This window comes from Haliotis rubra, unplaced genomic scaffold (genome assembly GCF_003918875.1).
Source record: "Haliotis rubra isolate DU_JTF1 unplaced genomic scaffold, ASM391887v1 Scf44, whole genome shotgun sequence".
NCBI lineage: Eukaryota > Metazoa > Mollusca > Gastropoda > Lepetellida > Haliotidae > Haliotis > Haliotis rubra.
Window position 1 is genome coordinate 1,128,574 of NW_025767124.1, and position 20,083 is coordinate 1,148,656.

Consider the following 20,083-nt stretch of genomic DNA (forward strand, 5'->3'; position numbering starts at 1 on the left):
GATATTTCGTCCAGTTTTATTCAAGGCCACATCATACACACTACGATTCTTGGTCCACTATTGGTAACAATTTGACAGCAACAGTCTTAGGCCATGGCGATTGCTGCCTGAAATGCTGGTCTCTTTTCAAGCCGAGCGTAATATCCTTCTCTGATCTTGGGATGTTTCTCGAGTAGTTTGCCGTCATTAAACACCGCGGCGATGTACAGGTCAAAGCCCAATACCGTGTCAGCTGCAGTAAACCTGGAGAAAGAGGAAGATGTGAGTGAGTGAGTGAGTGAGTAATGCTGCATATGAACCTGGTATGTTAGGTTGGCATTGGATGATCTTAAGTAGTAACCTAAGCTTGGCTACACCCCACTTCGTCATACAACCCTTCAGCGAAAGTGTTGGTGGTTATTCGTGTTGGACTAGGTCCCCAGTAACCTTAGTTAGCTGTAAATCGGAACTACGTGGATCAGATGGTCAGGCTCGGGGTTGGAACTGTCTGATAGCAACTGGGTAGCTGCTCATCACACCAGTCACTCGATTATCAACAGATCGCCGTCAAATTGGGAGAATATTGCCGAGGATGGGGCAAAGCATCAAGGAGGTTTGGAATTGCGAGTTTCAAGGTTCCAAAGATCTGTAAGCATTCCTGTCTGAACACACACACACACACACACACACACACACCCCCGCGCATTAGTGCACATAAATATACTTTGTAGCTTTGTTTGGTTATTGTTTAACGCTGCACTCAACAATAGTCCAGCTATATGGCGTCAGTCTGTAAATAATCCAGTTTGGACCAGACAATCCAGTGATCAACAGCATGAACATCGATCTACGGGATACGATGACATGTGTCAACCATTCAGCGAGCCTGACCACCCGATGCCGTTAGTTCCCTCTTACTACAAGCGTGGGTTGCTGAAGACCAATTCTAACCCGGATCTTCACGGGTTCCACAAGCTGCTAAAGGCGCTTTAAATAGTCCAGTGGGACATTCGTGCGAATATTCTTTGTAAAATATCCATAAATCATTTCCGGGTCTTATACTTTGTGGTCATGTTCACACTAAAGCACTGTTCGTTGTTAAAAGCCCATATCATCAACATTCTAGCTACAGCCTGGAAATAGTCGAGTCAGGACCAGAGACCATGACACCTGTCAACCCGAGCATCACCACTCGATCCACTATTGTTAATATTCCCCTCTTGAGAGAGTGAGTTTACTTTTACGCCGCCTTTAGCAATATTCCAGCAATATCACTGCGGGGGAAACAAGAAAATGGGCTTCACACATTGTACCCATGTGGGAATCGAACCCGGGTCTTCGGCGTGACGAGCAAACGCTTTAACCACTAGGCTACCCACTCCCCTCTTGAGGTCAGCCTAGGTTGTTGGAGGCCGATTCTCTCGGAATCACGATGTGGTGTCAAGAATCCAGAACATATTCATCAGTCCGCTCGAGACCAGCAATCAGTTGTTGGCAGTGAACGTGAGGAAATTGTCCGACCTTATAATCTTTACACATTAAAATGCAATTTGTAAACAATTTTAGTATAATTGTGCCAACACCGACCTTTATCTGCCGAATGATACCAATATTTAAGAAGCATTATGTCTTGCATCCTACGCTTTTCCTAACATCTGTCGAAAGAGTTTCACATTTGCTTACCGAATTGTCGTGTCATCGGGCTCGCAAATGCTAATTAGTGATAATATATCAGGTGTATAAAACATAATGTAACGTTTGCCGTACTTGTCCCCGCAGAGAAATGCCCTGTTCTCTAGCTTCGTGGCCAGGTAGTCCATACATGTATCAAACTTGTCTGTCATCTTCTTCACCTTCTCATCGCTGAAGGGCGTCTTCACAAACCACAGCTCGTAGAAGAACTCGATGAGCTCATCCAGGGTGGCGTTGCCGTGCATGATGAAGCTGTAACACAACATAGTGCAATAAGACAACGATGTTGCCGTACATGATAAAGCTGTAACACAACATAGTGCAATAAGACAACGATGTTGCCGTACATGATGAAGCTGTAACACAACATAGTGCAATAAGACAACGATGTTGCCGTGCATGATGAAGCTGTAACACAACGTAGTGCAATAAGACAACCATGTTGCCGTACATGATGAAGCTGTAACACAACACAATGCAATAAGACAACCATGTTGCCGTGCATGATGAAGCTGTAACACAACATAGTGCAATAAGACAACGATGTTGCCGTACATGATGAAGCTGTAACACAACATAGTGCAATAAGACAACGATGTTGCCGTACATGATGAAGCTGTAACACAACATAGTGCAATAAGACAACGATGTTGCCGTGCATGATGAAGCAACACAACATGAATAAGAAACCATGTTGCTGTGAACACAACATAGTGCAATAAGACAACGATGTTGCCGTACATGATGAAGCTGTAACACAACATAGTGCAATAAGACAACCATGTTGCCGTGCATGATGAAGCTGTAACACAACGTAGTGCAATAAGACAACCATGTTGCCGTGCATGATGAAGCTGTAACACAACACAGTGAAATAAGACAACAATGTTGGCGTACATGATGAAGCTGTAACACAACATAGTGCAATAATACAACCATGTTGGCGTACATGGTGAAGCTGTAACACAACGTAGTGCAATAAGACAACAATGTTGGCGTACATGATGAAGCTGTAACACAACATAGTGCAATAATACAACCATGTTGGCGTACATGGTGAAGCTGTAACAGAACGTAGTGCAATAAGACAACAATGTTGCCGTACATGAAGCTGTAACACAACATAGTGCAATAAGACAACAATGTTGCCGTACATGATGAAGCTGTAACACAACGTAGTGCAATAAGACAACAATGTTGCCGTACATGATGAAGCTGTAACACAACGTAGTGCAATAAGACAACAATGTTGCCATACATGATGAAGCTGTAACACAACGTAGTGCAATAAGACAACAATGTTGCCGTACATGATGAAGCTGTAACACAACATAGTGCAATAAGACAACGATGTTGCCGTGCAATATGAAGCTGTAACACAACGTAGTGCAATAAGACAACAATGTTGCCGTACATGATGAAGCTGTAACACAACATAGTGTAAAGGACAAGAGACCACAGTGCAAATAGTCCCGTTAGTGCAATAAGCCAGTGAAGTAGCTGTAATCGTGCAATAATGATACAAGTGCAACAATCTTTAAACTGTGATGTGCAGTAGACCTTGACAGTTTAGTAAGCTTTGATCTTGCAATAAACCGCAATTTGTGCAATAACCCATTTATGGCAATAAGCCATTTCAGTGGAGTAAATGGTGATCGTGCAATACATACATACTTTGAGTGATGCCGTACATGATAGTGAAATAAACTGTTACATTGCTCGCTACACGTAACATTAACGTAACACTTTTCACGTACTCGTAATAGTCTTTCAGGTACTTGGGTTCCGGCAGGAGTTTCTTGTATCTGTCTGCCAGGTACATGTTGATGGCCCCTGACTCCAGTACGGACCCCTCCCCGGGGACGACGAGGGCGGGGATAGTACCGTGGGGGTGGACGTCCCTGCGGTAGGCGGCGACGTCGGCGGGATTGTCTTCATCGTTAGGCTTGTAGCGGATAAACTCAAAATCGTTCTCCACGCCCATCTCTGGTCAACGAAAGATCATTTTTAATTAACACATAAACAGTTATTTCATTATCTACTGCGGAAGGGCTTTAACGGAGAATTAATTGATTTTATTCAGGGCTGAGGCAATCTAGACTTGAGTTAGACTGCTTTATAATATTTATCTTCTTGCGTCTGGGAGACCGGTTTTGCTTAACGCTCTAGTTCCACGCAATTTTCTTTTCTAACTGCATTCTACAAAGTGTATGTTCATCAAAGGTATCTTGCTCAACAATGTGTAAACCCTCTAAAGAATCTCCGAAGCATGGCAACTAATTTCAGACAATTCGGAAGGAGTGATTTAAACGCTACGTGTCTTGAAGTTCGGGGCAACTCACAGCGAGCCATGCACTGTTTTTCAAATTACCCATTGCTTGCTGCATTAAATTGGTGCAACACACACACATGTGTTGATTATAGGTCTCGCAGTGTGACGGTATTTCTAACATCACAGATCAATAGTTTTATAATCAACTGCCATGAATGTTACACATACAGGGTACAACGGTCAACTCACCTTTGATCAGCCAGATATTTCGGACGGAGCGGTATTGAGGAAACCAGTACAGTTTCATTTTCGGAGCGTCGGTGTCGGCCATTGTAATGCTGAAGTTGGGTCGGTGGCAAAATGGGAGAGCTTGTGTTCGAGTTAGTGTTGGCAAGAGGCGTGTCCCATGCAACATATATGAAAATCGAGTTCCTTCACTGTGATAATGTACCCAGTTGGCAGATATTGGATGTCAGTCAATGCACCAACCCGCCTGTGCTGCGCCTGTGCTCTATTTTTAGATCAACTGGATTAGGGCTACCCCATTTCTCCGTCTTAGGGGCGTCAAGTCAGTACAGGCGTACCGTCAATGACTGTCTCGAACAATATCTTTACGATGTTGCGTCAACGAATACAGAATGGAATTCTTTCAAATTCTCTATTCTTTCAATGTGATCTTTGGGTGCAGATAAATACAAACATCAAGTTAGAAAGGTCTTTTGAAGTCATCAAGCTTTAATATCGTGCGTTAAACTTGAGCCCAGGGAGCACTATCTAGACTTCAACATCTTTTCAGTCCCTATCAAGAAGTGGGCAAAGTAATTTAAAATTACCACGCTACACGCTACACGACTACAAGTATTGAGTTACACAACTGACGCGTTGAAGATGGGTCGATGCAAGACGGAGTGTCCCCAGTTGTCGAATGTCTGGGTGAGAGAGTACCATCCTTGGTTTTCCATTAAAAACTGACGTACTAAGTAAAATACACTTCTGGTTTGGGGGGATTATTAAAAAAACTGTAAATATTTTTACATGAATTTTGAGTGTGGACCATTTCGGGGCATGTCTTTGTCCCGTCAACATCATATGCGCTGGGCGGGGAAGATGGGGCGTTGGCGACATCGTGGTTGGCTATCAAAATACTTTTCAAAATAGTTACGCTGTTGTTTGTAAAATTATCCCAAATCACAAGGTGTGCATTCTTTCTTTTGTATCATTTCTCAATTCTAATTCAATTCTATACGAACCTTTAACTTCATAGTTTATCGCTGGTAGATAAAGCTAATCGACTGAAAAAGTCCTTCACACGTACGCGTCCTTCCCACCATGGAAATATATATGGAGGGGCAGGCCCGAGCATATCGCAATGGTAGTAGTGAGTGAGTGGGTGAGTTGGGTTTTACCTCCCTTTTAGCAAATTGAATATTCAAGCAATGTCTAGGGCAGGAAACATCAGAAATGGGCTTCACATTTGTATAAATGTGGGGAATCGAACCCGGGCCTTCGTCGTGACGAGCGAACGCTTTAACCACTAGGCTACCCAACCGCCCCAGCAAAGGTAGTTAGCTTGTTTTAGTGTAATACATTGTGGGTATACCATTTATTGCTAAATAGTTCGTCACCACTCCCCTTTTCTGCAGTCTCTAATAGAATAATCCACTTGTATAGCGCCTTATTTCCAGGCTAGGCCTGCTCAACGGCGCTTTTGAGGAAAGCAGTGGAAAAGAGTTAATGGCTAAACAAAAATGTTTTTAGAGACTTTTTGAAGGATTGAACAGAGTCCACAGATTTGATGTCCATTGGAATGGAGTTCCAGAGTCGAGGAGCATATACAGAGAAGGCATTTTCAGCGAGCTGAGCTGCTGCTTGGTTGAGGATCTGAGAGTTCTTGCGGGTTGGTACAGATTAAGAAGGTCTTTGAGATACTGTGGTGAGGAGTCCACATTAGGTGTGGAGTACGTGAGAAGAAGACGTTTGAATGTGATACGATGCTTAACAGGAAGCCAGTAGAGTTGCCTTAGGATGGGTGAGATGTGTTCAGTTGGGCGAGTACGGGTGATTATTCGCGCTGCTTTGTTCTGGATTCGTTGAAGGTGCGAGATGACAGTTGATCCGGACAAAAGGGAGTTACCATAATCTAATCTTGATATGACAAAGGAATTCATGAGAGTTTTGCAAGTGTCCGTATCAGTGTAGATGCGGATTGTGCCTATTTTGCTGAGATGGTAATTTGCAGTTTGAGCTATTTTCAGTGCCTGAGCTTTACTGGACATCAAGCAGTCCATGATTACTCCAAGGTTCTTGACCCGTGATGATGGATGGACAAGGACTGAATCCACTTTATTGCTCACAGGAGGGAGTTTTGATAACTGTTTCTGAGTACCAAAAACGATGAGGTATGTCTTGTCACCATTCAATTTCAAGCAATTTGCACACATCCATTTGTGGACATAAGTGATGCAGTGTTGCATCGTAGTGACGGCACTTGACACATCTGTCGGTTTTATGGTTATATGCAACTGCTGATCATCAGCACAACCATGAAACAGCAGTGAGTGACTCCTGATTATATCTCCCAGAGGCTGAATATATACTGAAAATAATACTGGGTCCAAAACAGATCCTTGTGGGACGCCATGTTGGATTGATATTGATCTTGATGCAGAACCGTCAACACATACACGCATTGACCTGCCCTTCAAATAGGATTCCAGCCATCTTAAGGCCACATCGGTAATACAAAAGGTGGGGCGTAGACGTGACAGAAGAACGTCATGACTGATGGAATCAAAGAAGAATGGCATGACTGATGGAATCAAAGAAGAATGGCATGACTGATGGAATCAAAGAAGAATGGCATGACTGATGGAATCAAAGAAGAATGGCATGACTGATGGAATCAAAGAAGAATGACTGATGGAATCAAAGAAGAATGTCATGACTGATGGAATCAAAGAAGAATCATGACTGATGGAATCAAAGAAGAATGGCATGACTGATGGAATCAAAGAAGAATGGCATGACTGATGGAATCAAAGAAGAATGTCATGACTGATGGAATCAAAGAAGAATGTCATGACTGATGGAATCAAAGAAGAATGGCATGACTGATGGAATCAAAGGCCGCTGAGAGGTCAAGCATGACAAGGAGTACGACTTCTTGTTTGTCCATAGCTCTTAGTATATCGTTGTGAACACGACGTCGTACTGATGCTGTTTCTGTTGAATGACCTTTCCGATAGGCAGATTGATACACTTCTGACAAATTGTGATCGGTGATGTGAGACTGTAGTTGAAAGGAAACAACCTTCTCCAAGACTTTAGAGATGAACATCAAATTAGAAACTGGCCGAAAGATTTTGAGGTCTGATGGATGAATGTTTGTTTTCTTTGGAACAGGTGTGATTATGGCCTTCTTGAATGAATCTGGAACACATCCACTTGAAAGTGATGTGTTAAGCAGATCACAGGTGGCAGTGATGATTGCGGATGAACAAGACTTGAACAGCCAGCATGGTATAGGGTCCAGGGAACAAGTCTTACTTTTCATTGATTGGATAATCTTGAGTAACTGAAGTTCATTGACTGGCTTAAAGGCAGTAAGGTGTTCACCAGCAAATTCTCGATCACCGGCCAAGGGCTGATGCCTGTTTGTATAGATGCAATGTCCGACACAATGTTATTGACCTTCTCAGTGAAGAAATTGGCCAGCTTCTCCGCTTGAGACTGAGATTCATCGCAGGATTTATTTGGAACATTGGATTTGATGTCAGTCAAATTTCTTACAATAGTGAAGAGATGCCTTGAGTTACCTTTACTGTTTTCCACCTGATCTAAGAAGACTCGTTCCCCAATCGATGAATATGATGTGGGAAAATACGGCAAACCAATCAAAATGCTCGTAAGGAATGAGGTACTTTGATAAAAATAAACCCGAGTACTTAAATGGGTTATTGCATTATGGTCATTTCGAGAGTTTCAGATACACCCATGTGCACTTGTTCACATAACGTCTCTCTTGTTTTCTTGGACCATCTTGTAGGTTTGCTTTGGAGATTTTACGTTCGCTATCCAACATTTTTAGGTAATGTCAGTGTGCATAGCTTCAAGTTTCAAAACAATATATTTATATATAACTATTGCTCAACTTAAATCTTAAACACTGTGCTTACATTTCACTTCAATGGAGATATTTTAGTCTGGCGTTTCTGCGGCCGTTCATATTTTTCAGCGTATTCATTTTAAACTCCACCAGGCAGCAAAGTCAGTCTGTCTCACAGTCACTGAGCCACATTATTATTCCACACACCCTGTCCTTTCTGCCATGCTAAATCCCTAAATGAAGCAAGTCTAGATTTCCTCAGGTTCAGAATCCTCAGAATCTCCCATCTCACTGGGGCTCCTTTTTCAGTTTAAAAAGAATAATATTGTTTCTACCAAAATATGTATTCAGAGACGAAGCGTTAAAAGTCTACAAGATTACATGCACGTTCAGACAACTGGTAGACACCGCTTACACTAAATCATGATGGAACTCTCCATGAAATCTTCAGTTTGAGATATATTGTAAAATCATGTTTTTGTATCTATTTTTTACTTATTACAGCTGAAATAAAATGTTATTTCTATTACCTATTTATGAAATTCCATCCTTGTGACAAGGGCCATCAAATGAGGATCAGATGGGTAAAATGTCTGACCTGACTGAGTGTCTCAGGCGGTCAGCCTCCAGTTACTCTGGGGGCGGTGGGTAGCCTAGTGGTTAAAGCGTCCGCTCGTCACTCCGAAGACCCGGGTTCGATTCCCCACATGGGTACAATGTGTGAAGCCCATTTCCTGTGTCCCCCGCCGTGATATTGCTGGAATATTGCTAAAAGCGGCGTAAAACCATACTCACTCACTCCAGTTACTCTGTTTATGGAATTTTTACATGTCACCGTGATGTAGTCGGCACATGCCGACACACTGCTGAATGCGGCGTAAAAGACCATTCACTCACTGGCATAATTATAATGTTTCTATGTTGTTCAAGGCAAAATCGTACTTATTCCAGTCACAACAAAAACTTAGGGTCTGCGTTTACAAAACAAATCTTTATTATGCACTAAATCTTTATCACATAATAAATATTGATAAAGAATCAGTAAATATCCTATAACAGTAAAATAGGATGTTTACAATCAACTGAAAAAACTACGATGTTTTAAAAAGAATGTGTTGTACTGTCTTAAAGCAGTAATCTATTTGTGATTGTCTCTTACAAAACTGAGAATGTTAAGTGGTAGGTGACACAGCGTGACTAGGGTTTGGGTTCTACTTCATATTGATAGTGGCCTGGTAGTGTGGCCGCTTCTGGATACGGTCGCGGTACTCCAGGAGCACGGGGTGGTTTTTAAGCAGCGCTCCATCCTTCAAAACCATTGCGTAGTAGATGATGTAGCCAAAGACGCAGTCAACAGCAGTGAATCTGGAATAATATATACATCAACAATGTACATAAAGATATAACCAATATTCTTCAGTATATAGTGCCGAGCTTCTGGGTGTTTTCTAATATATAATATAATATATATATTATTCAAAAAGGAACCCAGTACAATTCTTCATTTTAGCCTAGAGCTGAGGCACACTAATTTACACTTGCCGAATCTTTCTAGACTTCTTGGAACTCGGCTCCTTAATTTGGTGCCTAGGGTCTGGGGAACTGCCCCGTCCACTGTCATTTCGTCTAGCTATGTTTAATTGACAAGAGAGTACTATTGTCCTCAGTGTTGATAAATACAAATACTTCATGTTACACAGTAGAAACAACCTTGTTACACCAGATGAAGATATAGGCTATACGAACATAGAGACATGTTAGGTCCCGTGCAGTGGATTGTATGCAGGGTTACCTCGGTTAGCCGTGTAAGGATCCGAAGTTTTCATTTCTCTGGGTTTCATCGAATAGGTCAGCCGAACGATCAGCGCCACGTTTTGGTTGAACCCAACTCATGTCATTTTGCCATTTATATTATTTACATGGATTACGAAAAAAAATATTATTACTTGTCTCCACAGATGAATTGTCTTCCCTGCAGTCTTCTCGAGATGAAGTCGAAGCCGGCGTTTAACTTATCTGTCATCTGCTGCACCTTCTCGTCGGTGAAGGTCTTGTTCATGCCGTACAGTTCGAAGAAGAAGTCCAAAATTCCGTCTAAGGTGGCCGTGGTGTAGAGCATGAAGCTGAAACACGCGGTTTTCAGGTAACTTAGCGGTAAACCAGGGCGGGTGAGGTTTACATAAAATGACTGCCCAATATAAATGGCTTTTGTGCCAACCGTTTGTCACCTTTTAGACCTACGCTTAGTCTCAAGAAAATATACACAAAGAACTTAGTTAAGCACCCCCTGTCATATCTCACGATTGAATGAGCCCCGATCTGAACCCTTTGGAGCATATCCCCAACTGGAAGCTGCTCTACACGAGGAATGGCGTAGACTGCCCCTTCAGAGGATCAGGAGGCTGACAGGGGGTATGAGGAGGAGAGTGCTGGTATACAGTCTCATCGAGGTTACACTCTGTATTGACCTTGAATCGTGTATGACACGCAAAATAACATTTTGAATGTTCACATTCACCAATGAATTCAACATTAAACATTCCAGGGCCATACTTGTACAGATATGGTTTTGTATGGAAATCCGAGTTGTTTTATAAAATGAGCAATTATCACCATAAAATCAACATGGATTCCAATCATTTTGTCGTCTCTTATGAGTTAAAGGATCATACGGGTCAGAAAAACTCATGTTTTTCCATCGTGGTCACCACGAGGAGTTTTATGTTCGTGTTGAAAACCTATCATTGCAAAAATACAAGGGGTGCTTAATTAAGCTCTTTTTGTATATATATTGTGAGAGAAACAAAAGACCCAGACGAGATGGGGACTTTTAAAACGTGAAAGAATGTGAGTGAGTGAGTTTAGTTTTACGCCGCACTCAGCAATATTCCAGTTATATGGCGGTGGTCTGTAAATAATCGAGTATGGACCAGACAATCCAGTGATCAACAGCATGAGCATCGATCTACGCAATTGGGATACGTTGAGTGCATTTTAGCAATTTCCCAGCAACATCAGGACACTCAGTAACTCCCGTCTACAGCCTGACATAAGCACCTGTAGTAATCTTCTTTGTCTTTGGGCTCCGGCAGGAGCTTGCCGTATCGGTCGGCGAGGTACATACAGATGGCTCCCGACTCTAGGATGGGAATGTGTCCAGGAACAACCAGAGCCGGGATTGTGCAATGGGGGTGGACGTCCTTGCGGTAGGCGGCGTCATGAGCCGCATCGCCACCGGGAAAGAAGCGCACCAGCTCAAAGTCTTGCTCCGCCTCAAGTTCTGCAAATATTTAAAATTTTGTGTTGAAACGAATTCGATTTTAAGTCTCCGATTATCCATCGTAACAGTGTAATATACCCAACAAATAGGTCCATGGTTTGAATTATATTTGAATGGAAATATGATAGGCTAGGGAATCCTACCTTAGGGGCCGTGCGTGCGTGCGTGCGCGTGTGTGAGTGTGAGGTGATTTTTATGTAGTAGCATGTACGATGTGAATAAAAAAAACCCTCCCCCCCCAGAAAAAAAAAGATGTACAAAGTAAGTAGCTTCCCCCTGCATGTCATGTACAAAATTGATGACCCCCCCCTATGGTACATGTGTACAAAATGGGTGGCCCCTCTCCCCCCTTAACATCACCATCAAACACACACACACACCAGCCATAAATTATGAACGGTTCCTTAGCTGAAGAATTATTTTCACCTTCTCCGCCTATAAAAAGTCTCAAATATATAAAAGTGGCCACACCTATTATCGATTATGGAAATCTTCACCTCCTTTTTCAGGGACTCCTGAAGGTGTTAACTGGTATAAATTTAGTTATTGGTAGATACAAGTAAACTTCAGGGCAAGAATCACGAGTTGCATTCGTCAGCGTCAAAGTTTAACAGTTAAATTCCTTAACGAATATATCAGTAGCCAGAATTATTTTTAATTTTTTTATAATTGACAATTTTAATTTCCTGTTTCCCCTATTACGGTAGAAGGCAATAGAGCCAGGGGACTCTAGGGCCTTTCAAAAAACTTGACAACAGAAAAACACGATGTTTTTTCTAACAAAGCACAAAACAACACAAGACCTCACAACACATTCACTCACCAATCACACAAGTTTCAAATAATTACAGTAAGTTTGTTTAAGTTCAAGTTCATTCAGCCTATATTTTTTCTTCATTAGGGAACAAGAAGAAAGAATTCAGAAAGTAATTTAAAATTTGCAAAATCATGATATAACATCCACTTTTTATAAAACTTATATTGTTCACTTTTACTGAAGGTTACATTCTTTTCAATAAAATACCTATCTTGTAAATAATGTCTAAAATGTTTATAGCTAAGAGTAGTTTTTAATACTTTACATTTATATTATGAAGAATTTAGCTCACAACAATATTAAATCAAACACATCATCAGTATATACATTTGTTCTCATTCCAAACACAGTAAGTTGCAGGTCTAATTTCATGTTGAGAACATGTTGACACTAGTCGCCAGACATTTCGCAAGAGAAAAAGATTGCCCTTGAAGCCAAGCACCATGACCCATCCGTGCACAGACAAGGGGCGTTTTGAAGAGTATGCGTCCAACCCAGTTCATACCGTTTCGAGTCTCAGCTGTCGTGAGGCCGTTACCCTGTAGTGATATGTACTCACTGGATAATGCAAGCATAGACTGTGGAGCTATATCAGTCAAGATCCCACATCCGACTCTAGTGTTTAATAAACAAAAGGCCAAATAGTTGCATGTGAATTTTAGTCTTAAGTGAACATAGTGAACGGAAAATGTAAGGGACGGCGACTCAACCGACATCAATCGAATCCAAACCAATATGTACACAGGCAGGACGGGCGTCTTTACTTCTATTCACAGCATGATTGTGCACATTTGGTGGTTTGGTATGAAACTCATTATGCATAGAAAGTGGGATGAGAGGCATGGGGTTTGAAGTCCAAGGCTAATGAATTCATTTGGCGGAGTGCATGCACAAATATACATAGAGAAATACACCACGGTATGTGTGCTCGTACCAGACTGGGGTTACCCTGTTGTACTTAGTGCTGTAAACTGGGATACCATGACACACTTTGTCCTGAATACCCTACAAAGACGCATTATACACCGAGCCAACCCATCCTTGTATTTTAGCGTTACGTGTATAGTATGACCAGAAATTATTGCGAATTTTAGGGATATGTTTAATTGGATTTCTAGTATAAACAACCTTGACCAGCTACCAAGTGCTTGGTTTCATTCAAGAGACACAACTCCGTTAATCCTTTTTCATTAGTTTGTGAAGAGTTATCCCCCTTTGTTTACTTGCTAGCAGACGACATTTTCAGTGATCCTCAGTATGGATGATTTAGAAAAGAGGGTTGATTTTAGAGTATTATAACAAGGACGTCAGATCAGCTATAGTGATTTCAAGTAGAACAGGCATCCCTTTGTCCACTGTTTATTGTGTTTTGAAAAATATTGCAAATGGATATGGCATTGAGCACCAGGGAGGCGCAGGTAGGCCCAGAAAATTGACTGTCGGTGACAGGAGGCGGCTTGGTATTCTTGTTTCTAAAAACAAACGAAGGAGTTTAGAAAAGTTAAGGCTGGATATGATTGATAGAGGAACTGTGGCTGTCTGTAAGGAGACAATTAGAACTGAGCTGCATGCAATGAGTTGGCAGAAAAGTCGAGGAATTCCATCACCGATCATGAAACCTGAACAAAAGGAGCGAAGGTTGAACTGGTGCTTACAGCATAGAAATTTTAACTGGGACAATGTGATTTTCTCAGATAAAAGTTCTGTGTGGCTGTTTCCTAATACACTGAAATTTGGACCAAACAAACTGAAAAACCTTTGTATCAGCGCCCAAAGTAGTCCGAAATATAACGTGTGGGGTGGCATATCTGTGTTAGGGACAACGCCCCTCTGTGTATTTAAAGGGAATATGAACAGTGAGCGGTACACAGATATTCTCGAAGGACATTTACTTCCATCTGCTCACGTGTTCTATGGAAATTTTTTGGATTTTCCAGCGGGACAACGACCCAAAACATCGTTCAAAGCATTCACAGGCCTGGTTTCGGACCCAAAATATGACATTATTAGATTGGCCAAGCCTGACCTAAATCCAATATAAAATGTTTGGGGACTTATGAAGGAAAGTATCAATAAGAAAAATCTGACAAATATTGCTGAAAAGAAAGAAGAGGTGGTCCGATATTGGGACAGCATGGGCCACGACTTTCTAACTTCTTTGATCAGTAGTATGCCCCGCCGCATTGAAGCCTGCATTGAAGCCCATGGTGACTTGACAAAATACTAACTGTTCACCTGTCTTTGAATCTGGATTAATGTTCTGCTTATATTCAAATTTGATACATGAGTAATGAGTGAAAAAAATTAGAATCTTTAAATTATCTCTCTTCTGTATCCTAGTACCTTTTTACCTTCGCTCCTCTGTACCGTCTTAAATACCTTAAGTACCTTTTTTACCAACCCTCTTCTATACCGTCTTAAATACCTTTTTACCAACCCTATTCTGTACCGTCTTAAGTACCCTTTTACCAACCCTCTTCTATACCGTCTTATGTACCTTTTTACCAACCCTCTTCTGTACCGTCTTAAGTGCTTTTTTACCAACCCTCCTCTGTACCGTCTTAAGTACCTTTTGACCAACCCTCTTATGTGCCGTCTTTAGTGCTTTTCTACCAACCCTCTTCTGTACCGTCTTAAGTACCTTTTTACCTTCCCTCTTCTATACCGTCTTAAGTACCTTTTTACCAACCCTATTCTATACCATCTTAAGTGCTTTTTACCAACCCTCTTCTGTACCGTCTTAAGTACTTTTTTACCAACCCTATTCTATACCGTCTTAAGTACCTTTTTACCAACCCTCTTCTATACCGTCTTAAGTGCTTTTTACCAACCCTCTTCTGTACCGTCTTCTTCTGTACCGTACCTTTTTTACCAACCCTCTTCTATACCGTCTTAAGTACCTTTCTACCAACCCTATTCTCTACCATCTTAAGTACCTTTTTCACCAACCCTCTTCTGTACCGTCTTATGTACCTTTTTACCAACCCTCTTCTGTACCGTCTTAAGTACCTTTTTACCAACCCTCTTCTATACCGTCTTAAGTACCTTTCTACCAACCCTCTTCTATACCGTCTTATGTACCTTTTTACCAACCCTCTTCTATACCGTCTTATGTACCTTTTTACCAACCCTCTTCTGTACCGTCTTAAGTACCTTTTTACCAACCCTCTTATGTGCCGTCTTTAGTGCTTTTAAACCAACCCTCTTCTGTACCGTCTTAAGTACCTTTTTACCAACCCTATTCTATACCGTCTTAAGTACCTTTTTACCAACCCTCTTCTATACCGTCTTAAGTACCTTTTTACCAACCCTCTTCTGTACCGTCTTAAGTACCTTTTTACCAACCCTCTTCTGTACCGTCTGTACCTTTTTACCAACCCTCTTCTATACCGTCTTAAGTACCTTTTTACCAACCCTCTTCTATACCGTCTTAAGTACCTTTTTACCAACCCTCTTCTGTACCGTGTTAAGTACCTGTTTACCAACCCTCTTCAGTACCGTCTTAAGTACCTTTTTAACCTATAGTTTATGTGCCGTCTTTTAAAGTCTTTTGGTTGGTAGAACGCCAGAGCAGCAAGGAGAGAAACAGACAGAGTGACGGGATTGAACCACCGGGACCCCGCTATCTCGGACGGCGTTCTATCTATTAAACCTTGGGAGAGTGAGTGTGTGAGTTTAGTTTTACGCCATTTTAGCAATATTCCAGCAATATCACGGCGGGGGACACCAGAAATGGGCTTCACACATTGTACCCATGTAGGGAATCGAACCCTGGTCTTTGGCGTGACGAGCAAACGCTTTAACCTCTAGGCTACCCCACCGCCCCAAACCTTGGGAGAGGCCCAGTACAGACTAACTGAAACATTGTAGTAGTTATATCATCGATCGTTTCTGAACGGGCCAGACGTATTGACTGTGTCCTGGACATATTGCTAGCTGTGTTGGCCTACTACATCGTGATTCAGCAGAACAGCCGACCTCTTTATCAGCGTGTGTTACTGAAGTTTTTTCTAGCATTGGTTGTTGACAGGCAGATCAAGGCTATTCAGAAAGTGGGTCTGTGTCTGACACAGATCGAGAGGTTATACCAGTGCAGTTTCAGCTTTCCGCAATGGAGAATAGCTGTTTATATAACAAACCAAGCTCAAGTCGCACCTGTCTAATCGAGCACAGAAGCAGCGGACGTAACTCCACCAACCGTCTCTGTAGATGCAATCGTTCACAGAAGAGAACCGATGGTTTGGTTAGAAGCGACTGTCGTTTTGGAAATATTTAACTGTTCATAATTTAAGATATCGTCCTTTAAAGCTACAGCACGTACCTTTGATAAGCCATATCGGTCGCACAGACCTGTATTCAGGATACCAGTACAGTTTCATCTTTCCGGAGTCTCCCGCCATGATTGTCGATTGAACAAGAAGCCGTTAATACTATCAGCCTTGGAGGTTGCCTCGCGTCTGACTGACGCGACTGTATCGATCAGGGGAAGTAACTCATACGTCAAAGTGGAACGGTCCATGTACCGGTGAAGAGTGTCAGCGTTGTGACCCACATTGTGTGTTTATATTTCAATTACCCGTCTCAAACAGCGGCATTCCAGTGGGCGTATCCCTTATTTACTAGAACCGAAGGGTCAGGACACATAGGCTTAATTACCTCTTTCCTTATAAAATTAACTATTCGCATGTATTATACTTATTCACATATTTTAATAATTTTCCCGAATATGCTAATACATATCCCCCTTATATCAGTTCATATATAGGCCTATATTTTAGAGTAAATCATTTAGTAAGAGGAAATATGTTAAGAAAAGTCTTTACGCTGAGGTTTTATTTTCTCGCATCACCCTCCCTCCTTATATTATTAACGGTCCTTGATTGCATTTTCCTAAGCATAATTTCCATACCAGCTTCACATGAACTCACCTCTCCGTTTTACTGTAGCTCCTCGCCCCCTAAATCTGTTTTGAAAGGGAATTTCATGCATTCACAGTTATGATTTTTTGTCTTTAGATTAATCGTGACATATGGATTATGTAAGGAGTCTATTTCGGTGTATTTATAAAGGACGTTATTTGCGTGGCATTTTTATTTGATTATACCAGTTCACAATAGTGATGATAAGGACAGCATTTGTCAGAAATAGACCGGCAGACCCGCATCGCTTCCTTCCTGGCGTTTACCTGATATGCTGGATATATGATATTGGCAACGAAAAATATGTTTGTCTTGTAGCCAGGACTCTAACAATATTCTGTCGTAAACAAAACTTCTGGGCGTCCTGTACTTACAATTATTGTGAGGCGGTGCAACCCCGAGGACGTCCCAGATTTCTTTGTGGATTTGGAAAAAACCCGATAGGAAATATCCCTCTCCCCTCGTATATTCTGAATGTTGTAAATGTTTCGGTACAATGTTTCAATCCTTTAGGTCATTTGTCTGCTTTTTAAATTGTATTTAATACACTATTTTCGGGATATATCAACAAGTGGATGATGATTGGAAAGAATGCGGGGGGCTGAAGTATTACGAGCGCATCTTGTAATTTAGAGGCGACTAACGGGATCGGGTGGTCAGGCTCGCTGACTTAGTTGACACATGTCATCGTGTCCCAGTTGCGTTGATCGATGCTCATGCTGTTGATCCCTGGATTGTCTTATTCAGGCTTGATTAGTTACAGACCGCCGCCATACAGCTGGAATATTGCTGAATGTGGCGTATAACTAAACTCACTACTCCATTCATATCGATATTGAATTCCTAACTTCGAGCCTGGATAGCAGACCAATTTAGTCGCCTCTAACGAAGAGTGTGGATAAAGTTTTAGGCTCCTGTATGCTTACCCAGAAATCCAGCAAATGGCAGATAAAAATGTTCGATCGTCGAGTGATTCACATCAATCTTTTGACACAGATCTACCATCTTCATAGGCGGATCCAGGAATTTTCAAGGGTGTGTGTGTGTGTGTCTGTGTGTGTGTGTCTGTGTCTGTGTGCGTGTTTTGTCTAAGGGGGTTCCCCTGAATCCCCCGTTGGCTCCGCCAATGCAAAACATTAACTTCAATGTTGTCTTTAGTCAATTTCATGTTCGAACCACCTGAACAACCCACCACCACCCTGGATCGGTCAGTGATCTTACATCCGTGAACGTTGTATCTACAGTAAAGGCATCTTTGAAGACATATGTACGTGAGTGAGTCGATTTGGTTCAACGCCCCTTTGTATAGCGTGAGCTTACTGTGGAGGAAACCCGGAGAAGGAGGTCACGTCGGGAAATGCAAAATACTTTACATAACAACACACAGACCATCCAGATGTCTGTATTTACAAACTTGTACAAAACATAAATTGTATACATGACAACTGCTAAAATATTTCAAAGGATGTTGTGGAGCATAAGTTGTAAGTATGGACGAAATATGAAAAATATTACAAAGGAAATATACAGAGAAACTTTGATGTGAGACATCAAAGCCGCTGCAACACAGCATCATGTGTCTTTATTACAATAGTAAACAAATGGAATGTACAATAAACAGACATTTTCGCTCGTTAGATACCAAACCATTCACTCGTTTCATAAATATCGCATAACACGGGGCATCGTTTAGTATTGTATTATTACTCACCCATCATTAGCAGAATAATATCTCAGAATTCAAGTTACAGAACGAGTGCATTACGCCGACATAACAGGGGTCACGCGTATAATTACATTTCATTTAAACATTAGTCTATTTAATTTGATTTTTAAAATAAACAAGGGGTATGAAAAAGGGACCAAATGACTTCAGCCAACATGTTATTTATTTGATATAAATGATATTACACGCATCCGAGCAAAGAACAGTTGAATATCGCGACTTCCAGATGTGTTATGAATGACAGCCGACATATTGTTTTGATCACGTTACTTTGGTCATGTGGCCGAGTGCAAAGAGTTCCGGCAGCACGTGATGTCATTACAATAATGTGTACGCAATGTGTAATAACATTGTAGATTTATTAAACAGTAATATCTTCAAAGGGTGAGTAATAAAACACTTTTTCCTGCTGTTAAAACAAAACAGGCTTGTTTTAAACAATACGGACAATAGGGGTTTTGAACAGTTCATCCCTTGTTTACTCCGATACCCTGCTTTTGACATATATCTGATAACATTCTGTACAAAATGAATTTGATAAGCATGTTATCTCCACATTAAATGAGTGTTATAGCTCAGGCGGTGCAACCCCCGAGGACGTCCCAGATTTCTTTGTGGATTTGGAAAAAACCGATAGGAAATATCCCTCTCCCTCGTATATTCTGAATGTTGTAAATGTTTCGGTACAATGTTTCAATCCTTTAGGTCATTTGTCTGCTTTTTAAATTGTATTTAATACACTATTTTCGGGATATATCAACAAGTGGATGATGATTGGAAAGAATGCGGGGGCTGAAGTATTACGAGCGCATCTTGTAATTTAGAGGCGACTAACGGGATCGGGTGGTCAGGCTCGCTGACTTAGTTGACACATGTCATCGTGTCCCAGTTGCGTTGATCGATGCTCATGCTGTTGATCCCTGGATTGTCTTATTCAGGCTTGATTAGTTACAGACCGCCGCCATACAGCTGGAATATTGCTGAATGTGGCGTATAACTAAACTCACTACTCCATTCATATCGATATTGAATTCCTAACTTCGAGCCTGGATAGCAGACCAATTTAGTCGCCTCTAACGAAGAGTGTGGATAAAGTTTTAGGCTCCTGTATGCTTACCCAGAAATCCAGCAAATGGCAGATAAAAATGTTCGATCGTCGAGTGATTCACATCAATCTTTTGACACAGATCTACCATCTTCATAGGCGGATCCAGGAATTTTCAAGGGTGTGTGTGTCTGTGTGTGTGTGTGTTTTGTCTAAGGGGGTTCCCCTGAACCCCCGTTGGCTCCGCC

General features: G+C 41.5%; 2 protein-coding genes and 1 long non-coding RNA gene across 3 annotated transcripts in view; 1 reads left to right on the top strand and 2 right to left on the bottom strand.

Annotated features, from left to right (window-relative positions):
* Positions 1–4,490, bottom strand: LOC124289336. Its single transcript, XM_046725952.1, has 4 exons — positions 4,193–4,490; positions 3,429–3,657; positions 1,747–1,923; positions 1–243 (listed from the first exon to the last, which is right to left on the bottom strand). Exons 1-4 carry the CDS (start codon positions 4,356–4,358, stop codon positions 87–89), a joined length of 729 nt encoding a protein of 242 aa, XP_046581908.1. The 5' UTR covers positions 4,359–4,490; the 3' UTR covers positions 1–86.
* The window catches only part of LOC124289339, a 17,659-nt gene continuing 1,891 nt past the window's right edge, over positions 4,316–20,083 (top strand). The window contains exons 1-2 of the long non-coding RNA XR_006901664.1: positions 4,316–4,327; positions 7,785–7,791. This is a non-coding gene — a long non-coding RNA (uncharacterized LOC124289339). The remainder of the gene's footprint in view (positions 4,328–7,784; positions 7,792–20,083) is intronic.
* Positions 9,021–16,625, bottom strand: LOC124289337 (glutathione S-transferase 1-1-like). The gene is made up of 4 exons (XM_046725953.1): positions 16,467–16,625; positions 11,106–11,328; positions 9,995–10,171; positions 9,021–9,413 (listed from the first exon to the last, which is right to left on the bottom strand). The coding sequence occupies exons 1-4, from the start codon at positions 16,543–16,545 to the stop codon at positions 9,260–9,262; spliced, it is 633 nt and encodes a 210-aa protein (XP_046581909.1). The 5' UTR covers positions 16,546–16,625; the 3' UTR covers positions 9,021–9,259.